Source organism: Triturus cristatus, chromosome 7, assembly GCF_964204655.1.
Source record: "Triturus cristatus chromosome 7, aTriCri1.1, whole genome shotgun sequence".
Classification (NCBI taxonomy): domain Eukaryota; kingdom Metazoa; phylum Chordata; class Amphibia; order Caudata; family Salamandridae; genus Triturus; species Triturus cristatus.
In genome coordinates, this window is record NC_140590.1 from 1019142841 (window position 1) to 1019161151 (window position 18311).

An 18311-nucleotide genomic window follows, 5' to 3' on the forward strand; every position below is an offset into this window, starting at 1 on the left:
CGACTCCTTTGCCCAGTATCATTGAGGCTGTGGTCCTGGGCGAACTGTCAAGGGATCTGGTTAACAGACATTCACCTGGCATGGTCTCTGATCGTCCACGCCAACAGCCTGAGCTGGCGTTATCTTGAATATGTCCAATGGTGTCTCCTGCCAGAGATTGTTGGGACATCTTCTCCCGGTGGTGCATTTCTCAAGTAGACTTGATTACTTCCTCTGAAATTGTGCAATACCAGCAGTTGTTTGCCCTCCAGTATCTGTTGAGGGGGAGGCTTGTGGGACGCGTTTGTTAAGGTGAAACTTTAAGGCATACTATGCGCCGCCCACCCCCATCCCCTTGATTCCTCGTTCTACCGAAGATTTACCCAGACCTGGCCCAAGTCTTTCTTATTGCCCTGAACACCTTTTGCTTATGTCTTACACTTCCTCCATTTCCCTGAAGAGCATGAGGACTGGGACATGGAGTGCTAGTTATCATGGGCCTTAGCCATGGACAGTTAGGCCCTTAGTGGCCTTCAGCTGCATGGTAAGGCAGGAACGTAGTTCTGGTCTGACCCAAGACACCAAAGGCACATTGAATGGAGGTCCGGTATAGACATCGGTTATTGACCTCTGTCCCTGACATTCCCTACAGTGCTTCAAGCATGAACACTTCAGAGGAGATATTTGTACAGCACTTTCAGAATTTTTTGGTGAGTGAAAAAAACTCAATTCACTATAGTGGGAGTGCCGGATCATGTGAAAGGTGCGAAAAAAGACAACTGACAGCATGGCGCTGGGGTAGGCGCAATATGTCTTTGATATCATCATATACCACCTCCAGTGTCCATATGGTGTTAACACCCTCTATTAGCTACATGAGAGAGTTTCCAGATCTCGTCTGTCACCTGGGGTTTTTCTACAGGAGAGGAATCTTAAAAAAGATAGAATATCCACTTGCAGGATCATTACCATGCCACTTAGAAACGTGACCGAGATTTGAATTTCCACGTGATGCCAAGGGTCTGATTTGCTGGAAAGTAAAACTCTGAAGATAGAACAGATAGGGCCAGATGTACGACCAATTTGCGCTCGATTGCGAGCCGCACATTACGAGTCACGATTTACTATGTACTAGTGTTCGAGACAGTGATTGTGATTCCCAATGAGGTCGCAAAATGCCAGTCTCATTTAAAATCAATGAGGCACTCTCATTTTGCGACCCCATTGGGAATGGTTGGCCCTCCCAGGGATGGTGGCTTGCTGGGCTCAGCAGACCACCATGTCTGGTACTGCTTTTTAAATAAGGCAGTTTTTTTTATTTATGTAGCCCGTTTTCCTTAAAGGAAAACGGGAAGCATTAAAAAAAAAAAAGAAATTAAACGTTTTATTTTTAAGGGCATGCAGTGGTCCCTGGGACCACTGCCTGCCCTTAAAAAATATTTTCGCTGGCATTTGCAAAGGGGAAGGGGTCCCCTGGGGACCACGTCTCATTTGCGATTGCATTACCACCTACTTGAAGTAGGTGGTAATTTGCAAGTGTTTTGCAACTGCAATTACGGTCACAAAACATTCATACATGGCTCATGAGTCGCTATTAGGAAGTGAACCCCCCTTCCTAATAGCGAGTCGCAAAACCTCTTTTGCGAGTCGCTAATTGATTAGCGACTGGCAAAATAGGTTTTGTACCTGGGCCCAAGGTTTTTAGCGTTTGCAAATGAGTCTAAAACCCGTTTGCGCACCCTAAATACAGTCGTACATCTGACCCATAGTCTGGGCTTTCCTTTAATATTGCCGCATGTTATGTGGCAATTGCCCTGATATGATGAAAGCTTCTTTGCCATTCTTCGAACTGGCATTTTTGTTTTCCAGTTTGACCATGCTACACATACAGATGCAAAAAGAAAGGGTAAGATTGTATAGAGGTTAAACAGGTTCTGTGTTGGATGACATGCAAATGCTTGAGGAACTCTGAAACAAATCAGCACCTGTGCATTGAACCTACGAAAAACCGGTCACCTGAAAAGGCCAAACCGATTAGTAGTTTAATTGACACCGTATGATTAGTAATTGCAGTTCACTGCAAAGGCAATATGGGCCCTACAGACCTACCTACACTGTAATTCCTTTCGTAGGGGCCAAAACAGTGGTGCCGCTAGAGAGGTTCGTCCACTGACTCGGGCACTGCCCATAAACAACCAGGCTCCTATCAAAGTCAATTTACCAGAGGTTCCTACTATTGATCAAACTACAGGAATAGAGTTAGAGGCTGTGCCACCACTACCAAAACACCCACACCTCCATAAGTGACCACCTACACCTCCACACCACATATAACACCAGTTGGGGAAAGGTTACAAAATATCGATCCACACTGGCAGGACATCACTAAATACCAGTGGGTACTATCAATAATCAAAATGGGTATTGTTTAGAACTCAAGGAAACACCATCCACGGTACCACCAAAAACACAATGTTCGAGGCATGTGGGCTGCTGAATTCATATCTGTGCATAGATCGCCGCCTAGTGTTGGGTCCGGATGATTGCACATTGTTGTCCTGGAAGAGTCTTCGAAGTATCACAAGATAGGTGGCTCCTCCCCTGGACTACAGTGCGCATGGGCATCCTCTACATCCTTAGATTGTTTTTTTCCGCCATTGGGTTCGGATGTGCTTATCTTAGCTCAAGTTTGGAAACTTTAGTTTAAGGCCAAAAGGCCTTTAGATCTCGTCGGTATTGTTCCCGTTCGGTATCGACCAGTTTATTTAGTGTTTTAGCACCTTCTTCACGCTTTTCGGATCCGCTGTGGTCCGAACATCGACTTCGAACGACGATGGAATCGAGGACTCCCTTCAAGAGATGTCCTTTATGCCATGCGAAATACCCACACGTCGATGTCCATCCGGTGTGCAACAAGTGTCTCTCACCGGATCATGATGAGTCGAAATGTATGGCCTGCGCCCGGTTCAGCTCGAAGAAGACTCTCCGGAATCGACGGGCAGCGAGATTGGAGGCACAGCAATCAGCGCCTGCCCCGGCCAACATCTTCAGCACCGAGGACGAAGACGCCGAGAGCGTAGAAGACATAGACTCCAGCCACGCTTCCGAACATGACTCCCAATCGGAAGACAATGAGGAGGTGATCCTTGAGGACGAAGACGTCGTCCAAACAGGTAGGAGACTACAATGAGGCCCTTGGGGCCGAGGAAGATAGCTCCAACGAAGAGCTAGGCCAACCCGTCGATACGGAGGCCGAGAGACAAAGTCGTCGTAAGGCTCAGGTCGAGGAATCGCCTGCGGGCCTTACCCAAGATCAATCACACGGTTCCTCGGCCCCGCCTCAAGGCCCGGCCTCGAACATTTCACAGGAGCCATTAATATCGAAGACTGGATTTCCTTCAGTGAAACCGAAACCGTCCGTCGCACCGGTTCCATCGAAACCGAAAGTGAAACAGGTTGCGATCGGATCGAAGCCCTCCACTCCTTCGACGCCGGCACAAGTCATCGGCACCTAACGCACCAAACGAGATTTCGGTGCCGAGCTCACCGCGACGGTTCCATGCGCCGAGCCATAGAAGAAGGCCCTCGGTCCCCACATGGCGCCTCGGCCTATGGCACCGAAGATTACGGCCCAACCCACCAAGGTCAAGGTGGTCGACCCGTCTGCGTCGACATTGAAGAGTGCGGCGCCTGCAAAGTCATCGACTCCGACGAGCGTCGATACCTCCCTTCGGATCGACGATCCAAAGAATGGAAATAAGTCGGATGCCGCTTCGACGCCTGCCTCCAAGGTGCCTATCTGTTCCAAAGCGCCATCTGCGTTCACCTTGCAACAGGTCTCAGCGTCGTTCCAACGCATCAGAGACCGGGCAACCCTCCAACCTACGTCGGGTCCCGAAACGCACAAGACCGCAAAATCACACTCTGCGCCGGCGCACATCACATTTGGATTGCCGCCGCCCAAGGCACCGAAAATGTTCGAAATTCGGACACATGTCTGCCAAACAGTCACTATCCACTGGACACATCGATATCGAGCCTTCACAGGCACACTTTATCGACGCCGACACTGGTATGTTGATGCTCCGCAAGCGGAAAATCACACCAGAGAAGGGCTTGGACTCCTTCAAGATTCCTTTGAAACACAAACTGCCGGCAGGGTCCGCACCAGTGCTTCATGACACCTTTCAACCCTTCCTTCAGGATCCACCGTCCTTTTCTCCTACGCACTCAGAGGCAGACGCAGGAGAGGACTATATAGGGGATGATACCACCTACCCTGGGGATATCGATCCTGATGATCACATGCAAGACCCAGATCAGGCATGGGATGACCCCACCGACCAGGGTAACGCACCAGATACTGCTGACACGCAGCTTTACAATATAAAAACGTCTCCCACAGAGGACACTGCTGCCTTTAATGCCCTCATAGAACGGGCTGCTGCCAATCATGGAGTGGAACTCCATTCTGACACTGTGGAAGAAGATTTCTTAGTGGACACTTTCGCCTCCTCTGAGAAAACCGTCAAAACTCTGCCAATGTTGAAGGGAGTTCTAAAACCTGCAAAAGACATTTTTAAAGAAACAACCAGGGCACGGGTGTTGAACCCCAGAATCGAAAAGAAATACAAGCTTGCACCCGGAGACCCTATGTACATTAGACTCCATGGTTGTTGCTAATGCTCGCAAACGAGCCCATTCACAAACAACGGGTGATGCTCCTCCCCCCGACAAGGAGTCCAAAGTGCTGGAAACGTCAGGCAAAAGGATAGCAGCGCAAGCGGCAAACATCTGGCGCATTGCTAACACTCAGGCACTCCTGGCCCGTTATGATAGGTCCCACTACGACACACTAGAATCACTGCTACAACACTTGCCAGATGAATACAAAGAGGCAGCGGAGCTCCTTATTAGAGAGGGACAACTCCTTACAAATGCGTCCATCAAATGCGCACTGGATGCAGCCGACACTGCAGCAAGGGCCATCAACACAAGCGTCATGTTGAGGAGGCATGCATGGTTACGAATCTCAGGCTTCAAGCCTGAAATTCAGAACAATATTTTAAATCAACCAGTCAACCCAGACTATTTATTTGGCCCTGAGGTTGACACTACCCTCGAAAAAATTAAGAAAGACACAAACTGCAAAATCAATGGGGGCTCTGCAGTCGCAGCAGTTTCGTAGTGGCTCCTTTCGTCGCCCCGGGAATAGAGGAGCAGCTAGAGGTCAGGGGTCCCAGCAGCAGTACACTAAAGGGGGCACGCAGAGTAACTATGATAAAACCAATAGAGGTGGATATCGTGGATCCAGCACCAAAGGCAGAGGACGTGGGTACGGCAACACCAGGTCCTCCCCCAAGAACAAACAGTGACGCCTTCTCACTGCCCCCCGACCACATAACACCTGTCGGGGGGGAGACTCCAGCAGTTCCTGTCAGTCTGGAAAACCATCACCACAGACAGGTGGGGTCAGGGACATTATCCAGTATGGTTACTGTCTAGAATTAACATCCACTCCACCCACCATACCGCCAAAGCACTGTCCTATGTCCGTAGAGCACTTGGCATTATTGCAGCAGGAGGTACCAAGTATGCTGCAAAAAGGTGCTATAGAAGTCGTGCCCGTCAACCGACAGGGGTGTACTCTCTGTACTTCTTAATCCCAAAAAAGGACGGTTCTCTCAGACCTATACTAGACCTGAGACCCCTCAACTACTACATTCTGTCAGAGCATTTCCATATGCTCACCCTACAGCAGGTTCTACAGTTACTCAGTCAGGGAGACTTCCTAGCCACACTGGATTTGAAAGATGCGTATTGCCACATACCCATACACCCATCGCACAGAAAGTATCTCTGGTTCACTATTCAGAACCACCAATATCAGTTCAAAGTTCTCCCCTTCTGGGTAACAACGGCACCCAGGGTCTTTACCAAGTGCCTAGCAACAGTGGCTGCACTTCTACGGAGACAGCATATTCACGTCTTCCCTTACCTGGACGACTGGCTTGTTCAAGCAAAGTCAGCCCAGCAATGTGCCAGCCAAATGTCCCTCACCATTCACCTTCTTCACAGTCTAGGATTCTCACTAAATTACCCAAAATCACATCTTCAACCCGCGCACGTACGCCAGTACCTGGGTGCGAGCATAAACACTCTGACAGCCACAGCTCAGCCAAATTTAGTGAGGATCAACAGCATGCAACTGCTGATCTCAAAGTTCAAACCTCAACACTCCCTTCCAGCGCGAGTGTTCATGAAGTTGATAGGCATGATGGCCTCCTGCATTTTCATAGTCCCGCACGCGAGACTACATATGCGCCCGCTTCAGGAGTGCTTGGCACGTCAATGGAATCAGGCTCAAGGAAAATTAACAGACCTAGTGTTGGTGAGCGGTCGGGCATACAACTCTCTGCATTGGTGGAATCCACAAAACCTTTGCAAGGGCCGACCGTTCCAAGAGCCTGTTCCGCAAATAATACTGACAGCGGACGCGTCTCTCCAGGGATGGGGAGCTCATGTACTCAATTACACAGTGCAGGGACTATGGACGGCACAGCAATAGAAGATGCACATCAACCTTCTGGAACTGATGGCAATCTTCCTGGCAATGAAGGCATTCAAAGTACACTTGTGCAACAAAGTCGTGTTGATCCGGACGGACAACATGACTGCCATGTACTACATACAGAAGCAGGGAGGAACACACTCTCCACAGTTGTCTCATCTAGCTCAGAGCATGTGGAAGTGGGCCATTCAAAGGAACATATTCCTCATGGCGGAACACCTCCCAGGCAAAGACAACCAGATGGCGGATCTGCTCAGCAGACACAGCCACCAAATGCACGAGTGGGAGCTACATCCATCAGTACTCAAACCGTACTTCCAACAGTGGGGTCATCCAGAGATAGACCTGTTCGCCACAAGGGAAAAGGCAAAATGCCGAAACTTTGCCGCCAGGTTCCCGCACCCACACTCGCAGGGCAATGCGATATGGATGAACTGGTCAGGCAGATTTGCGTACGCTTTTCCCCCAGCGCCATTGATACCGCTAGTGGCACGCAAACTGCGACAACACTCACTGACACTCATCCTAGTTGCTCCAACATGGGCACGCCAACCATGGTACACCACCTTTCTACAACTTTCCGTGGTGCCGCATCAAAGGCTGCGGATCACACCCGCACTTTTAACGCAGAACCATGGCGAAATTCAGCACCCAGATCCGCAACAGCTGAACCTGGCAATCTGGCTCCTGAAGTCTTAGAGTTTGGCTACCTAAACCTACCACCTGAATGTATGGATATCATCAAGGAGGCCAGAAGACCCACAACCAGAGCTTGCTATGCGGCTAAATGGAAAAGGTTTGTCATTTACTGCAACAACAATGACATTAACCCGCTGGATGCATCCATTCAAAACATCATCTGTTACCTCTTACACTTATACCGATGCAATCTGGCATACAACTCCATACGTATACATTTAACCGCAATAGCACCCTATCTCCAAAACAAGCAGCACCTCTCTTTATTCAGAGTGCCTGCCATTAAAGCCTTCTTAGAGGGACTCAAACGAGTGATTCCCCCAAGACACGCACCAGTGTGGAACCTCAATGTGGTCCTCACCAGATTAATGGGTCCACCTTTCGAACCTCTCCATTCATGTGAGATTCAATTCCTCACCTGGAAAGTAGCTTTCTTAGTGGCAATCACTTCGTTGAGAAGAGTTAGTTAACTCCAGGCACTAACCATTCAAGAGCCATTCATACAGGTTCACGCAAACAGAGTTGTACTACGTACCAACCCCAAATTCATGCCTAAAGTGATATCGCAGTTCCACATGAATCAAACTATTGAACTGCCTGTTTTCTTTCCAAATCCACAAACTTTTGCAGAGAGAATGCTCCATACACTAGATATAAAGAGGGCCCTCATGTACTTTATAGACAGAACAAAGGATTTTAGGAAAACAAAACAACTTTTCGTTGCCTTTTCTCCACAACACAAGGGCAACGCCATTTCCAAAGCAGGGATAGCCAGATGGATCGTTAAATGTATTCAAATTTGCTATCAAAAAGCTAAACGCACATTAACGATTCCCCCACGAGCCCACTCAACACGAAAGTTAGGGGCGTCCATGGCTTTCCTAGGAAACATTCCTTTACAAGAAATATGTAGAGCAGCCACATGGTCCACTATACATACATTTTCCAAACACTACTGTGTAGATGTACACTCAAAACAGCAGGCAGCTGTAGGACAGGCTGTTCTCAAAACTCTTTTTCAGACTGCTGCAGCTGGCACGGGCAGCCGCCGCTAATGGAGGGACTGCTATATAATCTATGCACAGATATGAATTCAGCAGCCCACATGCCTCTAACTGAATATGCTACTTACCAGTATGCATCTGTTCTTGGCATGTAGGGCTGCTGACATTCATATCGCCCACCCTCCTCCCCGGCGCCTGTAGCGGCTGCAGCACTCAGAATTACTCTATAGCATGGTCATCACTTACTGTATCTACTCCATCACTGCCACAATGGCGAAAAACAATCTAAGGATGGAGAGGATGCCCATGCGCACTGTAGTCCAGGGGAGGAGCCACCTATCTCGTGATACTTCGAAGACTCTTCCAGGACAACAATGTGCAATCATCCAGACCCAACACTAGGCGGCGATCTATGCACAGATATGAATGTCAGCAGCCCTACATGCCAAGAACAGATGCATACTGGTAAGTAGCATATTCAATATGCCACAAGAACATCTTAGCTTTTTACAGGCCGAGGTGCCATCTCTCCTTTAAAAAGGGGCAATAGAAATTGTACCCCTACAACATTGGGAACACAAGGAGATGGACGGAGCGCTGAAACTTTTCAGATACTCACCCCTAGTCACAGATCTGGGTTGATTCCATTATCGTTCTTTAGCTCACTTTGCTACCCCAGTTCAGACCCAGCTATATGCAAATCAGTCTTGTCCCTTTGCCTCATGAGAACAGTCCAGCCCATTGGGCACAGGGTCAAGACTGATTTGCATATGGCTGGGTTCAAGCTGGAATGGCATGGGGAGCAAAAGAACAATGGATTTTCGCCCAGATCTCTGTACTGGGGTGAATTTATGACATTGTTTTGCGTTCTGTCCATCCATTTTTCTTTGTGCACTTACAACATCAGGGGCACAGAGTATACTCCCTCTGTGCTCTCATCCCCAAAAAGTACAGATCATTAAGGCCCATCCTAGATCTCGGGCAGCTCAACACATCTCCTCAGAACACGTTCACATTGTTACTCTACAAGAGGTGATGCCACCGCTGCAGCAAGGAGATTTCATGATGGTATTGGTGTGCAGCTGAGACAAAATATCTAGGAATTCACTTGCACAGAGATAAAGAACAAGTATTGCGCTTAATTATGGCCCAGCGATTGACTGCCTACAAGCACAAGTGGAGCGATGGGTGAAGCTACTGCTATCAATGGCTGGACGGATAGCTATTATTAAAATGGTGGTACTACCCCGCCTGCTTTATCTTTTTTCAAACATACCCATTCCACTCCCCCTAAATTTTTTTAAACAGGTATGCACACATTTAATAAAGTAGGTATGGGGAAAAACAGCCTTGAGTAAGCTGGGACACGCTCACTCTTCCCTATGATATGGGGGCTTTGGGGTACCAGATATGCAGCTGTATTTCCTTGTGGCTCACTGTGGATATGCTAGTCACTGGTACCACCCGGACACGCGAATACCCTACGTTAAACCATAAAGGGACCAAGCTGACCCAACACCTCTGAATGCACTCCTGCCTGTGGGGATCCCACGTGAGCCACTTGATATACAAACATTATCCACTCCCTGTTGGGCTTGGCAAAAGCTCATAAGAAAGAGAGGGGGGCGACGCCATACTCACCAGCACTGCAATACGAACTAACCCATGGTTACCTCTGACATTGGAAGCCCAGACTAGGCGCACTCTAGTCCAATTGGGGTGGAACACTACAGGAGACTTCTTTCCAAATGGTCATGTATTCATTCGATCAGAAGACCCCCATTTCTTATCAGCCACCTTCATGGATCAGTTTGTACTGGCCCGTATACAGAACACGCTGAGAGAAGTAACTCCAACGTTAGAGGCATGTGGGCTGCTGAATTCATATCTGTGCATAGATCGCCGCCTAGTGTTGGGTCCGGATGTTTGCACGTTGTTGTCCTGGAAGAGTCTTCGAAGTATCCTGAGATAGGTGACTCCTCCCCTGGACCACAGTGCGCATGGGCATCCTCTCCATCCTCAGATTGTTTTTTTCCGCCATTGGGTTCGGATGTGCTTATCTTGACTCAAGTTAGGAAAATTTAGTTTTCAGGCCAAAAGGCCTTTAGTTTTCGTCCGTACTGTTCCCGATCGGTATCGACAGTTTACTTGCTAGTTTAGCGACCTTAACAAATTTTTCGGATCCATTTCATCCGACCATCGACCCTACATCGACGATGGAATCGAGGACCCCATTCAAGCGGTGTCCTGTTTGCCACGCGAAATATCCACATATCGACGTCCACCCGGTGTGCAACAAATGCCTCTCGCCGGATCACGACGAATCGAAATGTATGGCCTGTGCCCGATTCAGATCCAAGAAGACTCTCCGGAATCGACGAGCCGCGAGACTAGAAGCGCAGCAAGCGGCACCGGCCCCCACCAACATCTTCAGCACCGAGGACGAAGATGTTGAAAGCGTGGAAAACATACCCTCCAGCCCCGCTTCCGAACACGGTTCCAGATCGGAAGACGTAGATGAAGAGCTTTTTCACAGGGAAGAAGCAGACGATGAGGTAGGAGACTACGATGAGGCCTTAGGGGCCGAAGAAGGTAGCTCTGGTGACGAGCAGGGCCTACCCGTCCAAACGGAGGCTATCACAGTGCGTCAGTCTACGGCTCCGGTCGAGGGATCGCCTTCGGGCCTTACCCAAGATCAATCCCTCAGTTCTTCGGCCCCGCCCTCTGGCCCGGCCTCGGACATCCAGCGAGAGCCATTATTACCCAAAAAGACTGGCTTCCCTTCCACGAAACCGAAACCAATCGTCGCACCGGTTCAACAGAAACCGAAAGTGAAACTGACACTGGTCGGCTCGAGGACCACCACACCTTCGACGCCAGCCAAAACCGTCGGCCCCGACCGCACCAAAAGGGACTTAGGTGCCGAACTCGCTGCAGCCGATGTCGGCGCCGACCCAAAGAGAAAGGCCATCGGTACCACCAAAGCGCCTCGGCCCCCGGCACCGACCACCAAGGTTAAAATGGCCGCTGCATCGCAATCCACCTCGAAAGCAGCGACTACGGTCCAATCATCGATGCCGTCGACAGCTACTACCTCTCCTCGACTCTATGACCCTGTGGCTCCAAAGAAGTCCACTCCTACCTCTACAGAACCACTCTGCGCCAAACAACTGTCGGAGTTCTCGGTGCGACAAGTTGCAGCGTCCTTGCAACGTATCAGAGAAAAGGCAGCCCTCCAGGCCACGTCGGGCTCGGAACCGAAAAAGGCTCAAAAGGCACCTTCGGCACCAACCAACATCACCTTTGGTTTGCCGCCATCCACGGCGCCAAAACTATTCGAGATCAGAACACGTGTCACCCAGACAAGGTCCCCATCTACTGAACACTCTCCTACTGGGACATCACCGTCCCACTTCATCGACGCCGACACCGGCAGGCTCATGCTCCGAAAGCGGAAGATCACTTCGGAGCAGGCTTTGGACTCTTACAGGATCCCGCTAAAGCAAAAACTGCCGGCGGAATCGGAAACCCCTTATGAACGCCTCCACACCTCTTACCCAGATCCACAGTCCTTCTCTCCGAAGCACTCCGACACGGACGCAATAGAGGACTACATGGGTGACGACACCACCTACCCCAGGGATATGGACCCTGAAGGCCAGCAGGACCCTGATCAAGCTTGGGATGACCCTGTAGACCCGGGTGCCACTATGGATACCCAGGACACGCAGCTTTATGGCGCAAAAACATCTCCCACAGAGGACACTGCTGCATTCAACGCCCTCATTGAACGTGCCGCAGCCAATCATGGAGTGCAACTCCACTCAGACACAATCGAGGACGATTTCTTGGTGGACACTTTCGCATCCTCAGAGAAGACTGTAAAGACTCTGCCCATGTTGAAAGGTGTCCTCAAGCCAGCAAAGGACATTTTCAAGGCAACAACCAGGGCACGGGTAATAAACCCCAGGATCGAGAAAAAATACAAGCCCGCACCTGGGGACCCTACATACATTAGAGGCCAGTTACCTCTGGACTCCATCGTAGTTGCTAATGCTCGCAAACGGGCACACTCGCAGACAACTGGTGATGCTCCTCCCCCGGACAAAGAGTCCAAGGTGCTAGAGACCTCCGGCAAAAGGATTGCAGCCCAGGCGGCAAACATATGGCGCATTGCCAATACACAGGCGCTCCTAGCTCGCTACGATCGCTCACACTATGACACGTTAGAGTCCCTACTCCAACATCTACCAGACGAGTACAAGGAGGCAGCGGAGCTCCTCATCAGGGAGGGACAACTTCTCACAAACGCATCCATTAAGTGTGCACTGGATGCCGCCGACACAGCGGCGAGAGCAATAAACACCAGCGTCATGCTACGACGACACGCCTGGTTACGAATCTCCAGATTCAAACCTGAGGTTCAAAATAACATCCTCAATCAGCCTGTCAACCCCGACTACTTATTCGGACCAGAGGTTGACACCACCCTAGAAAAGATCAAAAAAGACAGACACTGCAAAGTCAATGGGGGCTCTGCAAACGCAGACATTTCGTAGTGGCTCCTTTCGTCGCCCCGGAAATAGAGGAGCGGGTAGAGGACAGGGGTCACAGCAAACCTACAATAAAGGGGGCCCACAGAGTACCTACGATAAAAACACCCGAGGTGGATATCGTGGCTCCAGCACCAAGGGCAGAGGACGCGGTTACGGCAATACCAGGTCCTCCCCCAAAAACAAACAGTGACGCCCTCTCCCTTCCCCCCGGCCACCTAACACCTGTCGGGGGAAGACTCCAGCGGTTCCTGTCCACGTGGAATACCATCACCACGGACAGGTGGGTCAAAGATGTTATCCAACACGGTTACTGCCTCGAATTAACCTCCACTCCACCCACAATACCGCCAAAGCACAGTCCTATGTCCTCAGAGCACTTAGCATTATTACAGCAGGAAGTGCTAAGTATGCTGCAAAAAGGCGCAATAGAGGTCGTGCCCGTCCATCAGCAAGGGACAGGGGTGTACTCTCTGTACTTCTTAATACCAAAAAAGGACGGGTCACTCAGACCTATACTAGACCTGAGACCCCTCAACCACTACATTCTCTCAGAGCATTTCCACATGCTCACCCTACAGCAGGTTCTCCCGCTGCTCAGACAGGGAGATTTCCTAGCCACGCTAGACCTCAAAGATGCGTATTTCCACATACCCATACACCCGTCACACAGAAAATATCTCGGGTTCACTATTCAGGGCCAGCACTACCAATTCAAAGTCCTTCCCTTCGGCGTGACAACAGCACCCAGAGTTTTCACAAAGTGCCTAGCTACTGTGGCTCCACATCTACGGAGGCAACACATTCACGTCTACCCTTACCTGGACGACTGGCTTGTTCAGGCAAAGTCAGCCCAGCAATGTGCCAGCCACATGTCCCGCACCATTCACCTTCTTCACAGTCTGGGATTCTCACTAAATTACCCAAAATCACATCTCCAACCCGCACACGTACAACAGTACCTAGGTGCGACCATAAACACCCTGGCAGCCACAGCTCAGCCAAATTTAGTGAGGGTCAACGGCATGCAAATGCTGATCTCCAAGTTCAAACGCCAACACTCCCTTCCTGCGCGAGTGTTCATGCAGTTGATAGGCATGATGGCCTCCTGCATTTTCATAGTCCCGCACGCGAGACTACATATGCGCCCGCTTCAGGAGTGCTTGGCACGTCAATGGAATCAGGCTCACGGGCAACTAAAAGACCTAGTGTTGGTGAGCGGTCGGGCATACAACTCTCTGCATTGGTGGAATCCACAAAACCTTTGCAAGGACCGACCGTTCCAAGAGCCTGTTCCACAAATCGTACTGACAGCGGACGCGTCTCTCCAGGGATGGGGAGCTCATGTACTCAATTACACAGTGCAGGGACTATGGACAATACAACAAAAGATGCACATCAACCTTCTAGAACTGATGGCAATCTTCCTGGCTATGAAAGCCTTCAAGGTACACTTGTGCAACAAAGTCGTGTTGATCCGGACGGACAACATGACTGCCATGTACTACATACAGAAGCAGGGAGGAACGCACTCTCCACAGTTCTCATCTGGCTCAGAGCATGTGGAAGTGGGCCATTCAGAGGAACATATTCCTCATGGCGGAACACCTCCCCGGCAAGGACAACCAGATGGCGGATCTGCTCAGCAGACACAGCCACCAGATGCACGAGTGGGAGCTACACCCGTCAGTACTCCAACCGTACTTCCAACAGTGGGGTCATCCAGAGATAGACCTATTCGCCACAAGCGAAAACGCAAAATGCCAAAGCTTTGCCGCCAGGTTCCCACATCCACAGTCGCAGGGCAATGCGATATGGATGAACTGGTCCGGCAGATTTGCGTACGCTTTTCCCCCAGCGCCGTTGATACCGCTGGTGGCACGCAAACTGCGACAGCACTCACTGACACTCATCCTGGTTGCTCCAACGTGGGCACGCCAGCCATGGTACACCGCCTTTCTGGAACTTTCCGTGGTGCCGCATCAAAGGCTTCGGATCACACCCTCACATTTGACGCAGAACCATGGAGAAATTCAGCACCCAGATCCGCAACAGCTGAACCTGGCAATCTGGCTCCTGAAGTCTTAGAGTTTGGCTACCTAAACCTACCACCTGAATGTATGGATATCATCAAGGAGGCCAGAAGACCCACTACCAGAGCTTGCTATGCAGCCAAATGGAAGAGGTTTGTCATTTATTGCAATAACAATGACATTAACCCGCTAGACGCATCCATTCAAAACATAATCTGTTACCTCTTACACCTATACCAATGCAATCTGGCATACACCTCAATACGTATCCATTTAACCGCAATAGCAGCCTATCTCCAAAACAGGCAGCACCTCTCTTTATTCAGAGTGCCTGCCATCAAAGCCTTCTTGGAGGGACTTAAACGAGTAATTCCCCCAAGACACCCACCAGCACCAGTGTGGAACCTCAACTTGGTCCTCACCCGACTGATGGGTCCACCCTTCGAACCTCTCCACTCATGTGAGATTCAATTCCTCACCTGGAAAGTAGCTTTCCTAGTGGCAATCACTTCGTTAAGAAGAGTTAGTGAACTCCAGGCACTAACCATTCAAGAGCCATTCATACAGGTTCACGCAAACAGGGTCGTACTACGTGCCAACCCCAAATTCATGCCTAAAGTAATATCGCAGTTCCACATGAATCAAACAATTGAACTGCCTGTTTTCTTTCAGAATCCACAAAATGTCGCTGAAAGAATGCTCCATACACTAGATGTCAAAAGAGCCCTCATGTACTATATAGACAGAACTAAAGGCTTTAGGAAGACTAAACTTTTCGTTGCCTTTTCTCCACAACACAAAGGCAACGCCATCTCCTAAGCAGGTATAGCCAGATGGATCGTTAAATGTATTCAAATTTGCTATCAAAAGGCTAAACGCACATTAACGATTCCCCCACGAGCCCACTCAACACGTAAGTTAGGGGCCTCCATGGCTTTCCTGGGAAACATTCCTTTACATGATATATGTAGAGCAGCCACATGGTCCACTATACATACATTTACCAAACACTATTGTGTAGATGTACACTCAAAACAGCAGGCAGCTGTAGGACAGGCTGTTCTCAAAACTCTTTTTCAGACCGCTGCAGCTGGCACTGGTAGCCGCCGCTAATGGGAGGTACTGCTATGTATTCTATGCACAGATATGAATTCAGCAGCCCACATGCCTCGAACTGAATATGCTACTTACCAGTATGCATCTGTTCTTGGCATGTAGGGCTGCTGACATTCATATCGCCCACCCTCCTCCCCGGCGCCTGTAGCAGCTGCAGCTCTCAGAATTACTCTATAGCATGGTCATCACTTTCTGTATCTACTCCATCACTGCCACAATGGCGAAAAACAATCTGAGGATGGAGAGGATGCCCATGCGCACTGTGGTCCAGGGGAGGAGTCACCTATCTCAGGATACTTCGAAGACTCTTCCAGGACAACAACGTGCAAACATCCGGACCCAACACTAGGCGGCGATCTATGCACAGATATGAATGTCAGCAGCCCTACATGCCAAGAACAGATGCATACTGGTAAGTAGCATATTCATTACCCTATAGAACCTAAAGAGTTTGCACCGCTCACCTTAGTAATCACAGATAGCAGTGGAGAGCACATTATGTCCCGGCTGTACAATGGCATGCCTGGTACTAATGCCGCAACCCGACATCAAAGTTAGAGATGCCTGGACAGCGGATATAGGGTAACCACTCACCAATAAGATATGGAAGGGGTGTTGAATGCAAACTAAGCTTGTCTCTTAACCATAGACACAAGTTTCTTCACTTCAAGATACTAAGACGGGCTTATGTAACACCACAACAGATGGTTCTGATAAATAGCACAAAATTCACGCGATGTCCTAAGTGCAACACGCTAGCGGCATCTTTCATACATATGACATGGATATGTAATCTAATAGCTATCTACTGGCTGGATATATTTAGTACAATCCAACAGATGACTGGGTTACAGCTGGCTCCTCTCCCCATTACTAGCACTGATGGGATATGTGGACATGTTTCCTAAAAGTAATCGCAGATTTGTAGCAGTGGCAATGCTCCTAACGAAGCGCGAAATAGAAGCCCATAGTTAAAAACTGGATTAAGAGCATGTCATATTGTGACACCACGAGCGAGCTATATGCTGAACTACAGCCACCCACATATCGCCCGAAGGATATACATCAGCCCTATATCAGCTCCAAAGGGAATACCTCCGGCAGCAGGAGGAACGTAACACGCAACTTAGCCAGGACTTTCAGATTTCAGACCAAGGTTCATAGATATGAGGGTCAGCTTCAAGTATCATGCGAGAGGACAGTGCCTATGGGTGGAACTGGGGATTGCGGCCAGTTGCAAATCATTGAGGTTGTAAATGAGGGATGATTAATGTAACATGTAACTGATCAGAACTATAACGGTGAAAGGATGTTTGTCATAAGTGGCAAACAAATTTAGATTGTGAATTTGTGAAGACGATGTAACTGCATGCCAATGTGCCTTATTTCTTCTTTCTGTGTACTGTTTAATGAAAAAGTTATCTAAAAAAAAAAATCCTGTGGTGGTGAAGGAAGAGTTGATCTGTAACTGAAAAAGAATCTTCATTAAAAACATAAGCAATTTTCCGTATTGGTGACACAGCAGAATTAGCTTCTTTTTTTTTTATTTTTAGGATTTTTCATTCCCATAAAAAGAGATCCGAGATGTTTGCTACTCGGTGGTTGTGGTCGGTACTGGTAGAGATTGCACCGGCTTAAATGAGCCTGTTCAGCCATTCAGGCTTCAACAGGACTGTCTTCATTGCTCTCCTTTTTGCTCACTGTAATTTTTTTTAAAAAGTGGTGGGGGGGGGGGGGGGGGCGGGGTTCTTCATCTTTAGTCGCTAAATTTCATGTGTTGTCTTTTTTTGGAATGTAATTGGCCTCTTTGTTGAAGAAAATATGCGAAAATTGTCATACATCCTGTGCACAAGCTATTAAAGGTTTTTCTAAAAAGGTATTTCTGAGAGTTGAAAAAAAAAAGAAAATATTCATTGCTTATGACTTTAATGATACTCTCAGGAAGGTAGTTTCTATATGAAAAAATGCTCTCAAAGGTAGGCAAGTAATTTATAATAAAGACTTCCTTTTTTATATTCTATTTATTCTTTGAATGGACTGAAATATGCATTATACAATGTTTATAAAAATGTTTTTTTTTTTTTTGCAGGGTAAAATGATCATGCAGGACAAGCTAGAGAAAGAGAGAAATGATGCCAAAAATGCAGTGGAAGAGTATGTGTATGAGATGAGGGACAAAGTGTGCGGTGTATATGAAATGTTTGTCAGTGAAGATGTAAGTAACTTTAAAAAATATTTATTCCTGACAGTTTTCTAGAATGTTTTTTAGAAATTGTTCTTTTTCTTTGCTGTATGTGGCTTAAAAACATCATCAGCCCCACCACTGTCTTTCCTATTTAAGCTTGCAATTGATACA

At 48.6% G+C, this 18311-nt stretch overlaps 1 protein-coding gene across 1 annotated transcript in view; it reads left to right on the forward strand.

Annotated features, from left to right (window-relative positions):
* The window catches only part of HSPA4 (heat shock protein family A (Hsp70) member 4), a 481472-nt gene that overhangs the window by 300279 nt on the left and 162882 nt on the right, over positions 1–18311 (forward strand). Inside the window, exon 15 of the mRNA XM_085618072.1 lies at positions 18045–18170. Within this exon, the coding sequence (XP_085474198.1) occupies positions 18045–18170 (126 nt within the window). The remainder of the gene's footprint in view (positions 1–18044; positions 18171–18311) is intronic.